This window comes from Petaurus breviceps, unplaced genomic scaffold (genome assembly GCF_028583685.1).
Source record: "Petaurus breviceps papuanus isolate PSGF00001 unplaced genomic scaffold, PetGlider_PUasm1.0 186, whole genome shotgun sequence".
Taxonomy (NCBI): Eukaryota; Metazoa; Chordata; class Mammalia; order Diprotodontia; family Petauridae; genus Petaurus; species Petaurus breviceps.
In genome coordinates, this window is record NW_027185798.1 from 9,307,664 (window position 1) to 9,312,347 (window position 4,684).

Consider the following 4,684-nt stretch of genomic DNA (forward strand, 5'->3'; position numbering starts at 1 on the left):
GGCTGAGCAGGGCAGCAGGGCCCTCACCTCCAGGCTGAGCAGGGCAGCAGGGTCCTCACCTCCAGGCTGAGCAGGGGAGCAGGGTCCTCACCTCCAGGGCCTGCTAGAGGAGGTTCTCCAAAGCCCACCATGTTCACTCCCCATTTCCTTCGTCTTCCTGCTAATGCTGATGGGGAAGCCATCTCATTTCTTAACGTGGGGGTTTCACTTCATTTTTGCTGCTGCTACTCCTGGGAACTTGGCGAGGCTGGAAGGAAAGCAGTGGGTTTTTAATCTTGAGAACAAAAGGAGATAAGTCACATTCTTCTGATGTCGGGTTCCCAGCAGCAACCTTACATAAGGCAGCCTCGATTACATAAATGAGATGGGCCTTCGGCTGAGTGTCTGGGCCAAGAGCTATGCTCAGGTTGGGGGTTTTTAAGCCATGAAAGCAAGAGACCAGAAGAGAAGTGACCCCCCACAAGTTGTTATCCAAGGCCCAGGGCTGGCTGCCTTGAGGTTTGGGGGATCCCTTGTTGCCATCTGGGGCTCCCCAACTCCACTATCCTTTAATAACAGTGGTCTCTAAACCAGAACCTAGCTGCGTAATTGTTCAAGAGACCCTGATCTCCAGGTCAAAATTCTTTCTTCTTCCCATTCATTACTGGAAGACTTTCAATTTTAGGGGGTGGAGAGAAATGTGGACTACCTATAATTTCATCAGTGTGGGGAACTCCTGGTGTGGAAGCTACCTCCACCAATACAGATCAGCAAATTTTCCCTAACTGTAGTCTCAGAGAGCTGCCCAGAGCCCTCTAGCCAGCATATGGATGGCAGTGGCAGGACTCAAAACCAGCTCTGGCCAGCCCTCTCTACCCACTGTCCCATCCTGCTTCTTACTGGTTATTTATAAGTACAAAATATTAGCTCTGGAAGAGACTTTGTAGGATTCATATAGGTGAAACATCTTAGAGGAATGACTAGGAGTTCTGCCCTTAAGGCCAAGGTCTGCTAGACAGCAGGGTAGATGGAGTTAGCTCTTGTCAAGGGAGTCCGGGGGACCCCCAGAGAACAGTGAGGAGGGGCTTGCTGGTGGAGTTTATCGAAAGCCCTCATTTCACAGTAGAGAGAGTGTTGGATCCAGAGTCAGGAAGACTTGAGTTAAAATCTTGCCTCAGACACTGGTTGTATGATCCTGGACAAACACAGTTTCTTTATCTGTAAAATGGGGATAATAATATCACTGACCTCACAAGGCTACTATGAGGTTCAAGTGAGATAACCTGTGTAAAACGCTCTGCAAGCTTTAAGGAGGTATATAATGGCTAGATGTTGTTTTTATAGGTGGGGAAACTGAGGCCGAGAGGTAAAGTAACCTTGGATCTGGTGTCAGGTCAGTAGGAAGGGGGAGAGACTCCCTTAGAGACTGTCCCTGGAAGGGAGAAGAGATCCTTCTTACCTGGGGCAGGGGCTTGGGTTGGCCGCCATGTTTCCCCTCTACCTGGAGAAGCCATGAGTTCAGAGGATAGGCCAAAATAAGAAAAGATTCAGTCAATTTCTGGATGTTGGCTCCATGCCGGGTCATTCAGAGGATTCTGGGGGCCCTTCCTTAACCTGTGTGGATGATCCCGGGTTGGGGGCGCAGCCTGCCTCAGCCTCCCCATCCCAGGCAAGATCCTGGACTGAGGGTCTCTGGTCCTAGAGGACACCAGGATGGACTCGTGCCCAGCACCACTGTTCCATAGCAAACAAGGAATAGTGTGCCTCTGTGCTCCCTTCCTGAATCAGAGGTAACCAGTGTAGACATGGCCTGGGCGTCCTCCCATTTAAGAAAAAATGAAGTTAATGGGAGTCAGCCTGGCATGCTGGAGAGGCCACTGGAGTTAGGAGCAGGCCCAGCTTTGAGTTCCACCTCAGGGCACTTACTCACTGTTTGACCCCGGACTTTCTGGGCCTCAATCACCTCATCTGTCAAATGGGATAACAATCCTTGGACTCGTTTCCTTTTGAATTTCTTATGAAGAAAAGTTCTTTGCAAATTTGAAAGACCCCCTCTAACTGAGTTGTTATTATTCCTAATTCACTTGTCTTCTGCTTAATCCCTGGCATCAGCCTCTGCCAGGGAAGGAGCATCGATTTCCACTATTGTTGTTAGTAATGAATATGATGGTAATAGCTCGGCCTGGCATCAGAAGACCTTGGTTCAGATCTCACCCACAAGGCTTTCTCCCTGGGTGACCTTGGGCCTCACTTCCCCACTCCTCCATTTCCTCCTCAGTCAGACCTGTAGGGTCAGACCACTTGGCCTCCGAGGCCCCTTCCAGGTCCAGATCTGAGCCCAATCTGAGCCTGTAAGATCCCAGTCCTTCCCTAGGTCTCTGCTCCTGACAATGACAATCATAACTTACATGCATATGATTCAAGATACTTCTTTCCCGGTAGTCTCCTACCCTGGTAGGGGTACAAGGATCATTGCCCCCATTTTATAGCCATGAAAACTGAGGCTCAGGGATGATAAGTATATGGGTCAGAGGCAGGCCCCCATGTTTCTCCCGACTCCTGGTCCAGCCCTTTTCCTCTCTCTCTATTACATGGCTACAAAGAATCCCCCCTCTTTCTTTTCACATCTTGGTTCATAACCACAAAGGTCCAGGGATATGGGTCCTGATTATGGGTTGGTCCCTCCATCCTTAAAAGGGATTTAAAAATAAGACAGGACAGTGGGGACCTAGAGAGTCGATCAGTCATGTACCAGGCAGACACTGTGCTATGAACTTGGGTTACAAAGGCAAAAATGAGAGTCTCCCCTCAAGGAGCTCCCAGTCTATCAGCTCATGCAGACTTCCCCCAGGTCACTTACTGAGGGCAGCTGGCCACCCACTCCTGGCCTGAGGCTCCTTTCTTTAGGCCACAGTCCTTCCTTCTTTGTTACAGCCTTAGAAGGGGCTAAAATGGAACCTGAGATGGGGATTATACAGGTGCCTTAGACCTGGACTGAGCTCCCACCGGGGACATCTGGCATAATATGGAGGAGACAGGGCAAGGCCAGCCCCGGGGCCATCGTGCAAGGTTGGGGAGGTTTGTTTTCCATGGCTCCCACTTTCTCTATCTCAAAGCCCACCTGCCATCACTGTCAGGGCTTAGAGGCCACCTTGGTCCCCTGGTGCCCTCCTCTCCTCTCCACCATCAAAGCAACCCTCAGAGAACTCTGGTCAACACGTGACCAACCATGACGCCGGACCAGTGAGAAAGCATGCTCCCCACCTTCTGCAGACTGATGGTCGGCCTCAGGGTGCAAAATCAAAGCTTTAGCAGCTGAGAAATGCACGACGACCTTTGGGACGCCGTGTGTGTCTACATACATGTACATATATGTGCATTCACATATACATATATTTAATGTGTGTTTTGTGTATATATAGACAGATATATGTCTATGCATGCATGTGTCTATATCTGCACAGAAACATGTATGTGCCTGTGTGAATAGACATGTTTGCAGACATGCCTGCATTGTATGTGCATATACATGTGTGTCTGTGTGTGTGTCACGTCCAGCGGGAGAACTTGCTTTGTGGGACTCCAGACTAATTATGAGAGTGGTGTTCTGTTCCCTCTTTTTCTCAAAGAGCAGAGAAGTGAGAAAAACAAATTTTAATTTTTTTTTTTTTATAAGCAATCAGGGTTAAGTAACTTGCTCAAGGTTACATGGCCAGTTATTTCTGGGTGTGGTGCTGAGTGTCTGAGCCCAGGATTCGATCTCCAGGTCATCCCAACACTGGAGCCGGTGCTCTTATTCACTGTGCTATCTGGCCACCCCAACAAATTTTAATTTTAAAAAATCCTCAGGGAAAGACTCCACAAACTCAACCACACTGAGGGAGTGTGGTGATAATGGTGAAAGTGTGTGACCCCAAATTGGAGGGAAGGGTGGGGGATCTGCACTGTAACAGGGAACCAAGCCTTAAACTAAACTGTTTGAGACTCACATGGTGGCATTTCAGGCAGCTGTAGACTGGGGGGGGGGGGGGACCTGGGATCAAGGCTTGACTCAGGACTCCCCAGAATTGTCCCGGATGGATTCCAGTCCATACAGGGACATGCAGGGGTCATGGGCTCCGAGGTTGGAGCTAGAAAGGACACCAGAGACCATTGAGGGCAACTCTCTCATCTGTAAAAATGGAAGGCCCAGTTGTGACTTGTCCAAGGGCTCCTGGGTCATACGCCTTCGGGGTGATATCAGAATATGATTAACAGACTCCCTCCTTCCTCCCACCCACAGTGCTCCGCACTTTCCAAACTCAATGCAGAGGTGGCCTGTGTCGCGGTCCATGATGAGAGCGCTTTCGTGGTGGGGACTGAGAAGGGGAGAATCTTTCTGAACTCCAGGAAGGAGCTACAGACAGATTTCCTCCGATTCTGCCGTAAGTACCCGTCAGCTCTTGCTCTTGGGCTCGCAGTGCCCAATCTCTAAAGCCCAGAGATGCAGGGCTTGCCAAAAGTCACACAGCAAAGTTGTCGCAGAACTTACCCTCCACTGCTGCCCTGGGCTCCCTCCACAAGGGTGGGCTTATTCTGTGACCCTGTTCTTTGTTTGTAATGGGGGGGGGCTCGGCTCTGTCCAACCTTTGAGCCCCAGTTTATTCCCTGTGTAAATACTCTCTCTCTCTCTCTCTCTCTCTCTCTCTCTCTCTCTCTCTCTCTC

The 4,684-nt window shown here is 49.9% G+C and overlaps 1 protein-coding gene across 7 annotated transcripts in view; it reads left to right on the forward strand.

Moving 5' to 3' along the window:
• Positions 1-4,684, forward strand: part of GTF2IRD1 (GTF2I repeat domain containing 1) — a 217,168-nt gene that overhangs the window by 82,623 nt on the left and 129,861 nt on the right. For all 7 annotated transcript variants that reach the window (XM_069089500.1, XM_069089506.1, XM_069089501.1 and 4 more), the window contains one exon: positions 4,262-4,403. In XM_069089500.1, coding sequence (XP_068945601.1) covers positions 4,262-4,403 — 142 coding nt within the window. The remainder of the gene's footprint in view (positions 1-4,261; positions 4,404-4,684) is intronic.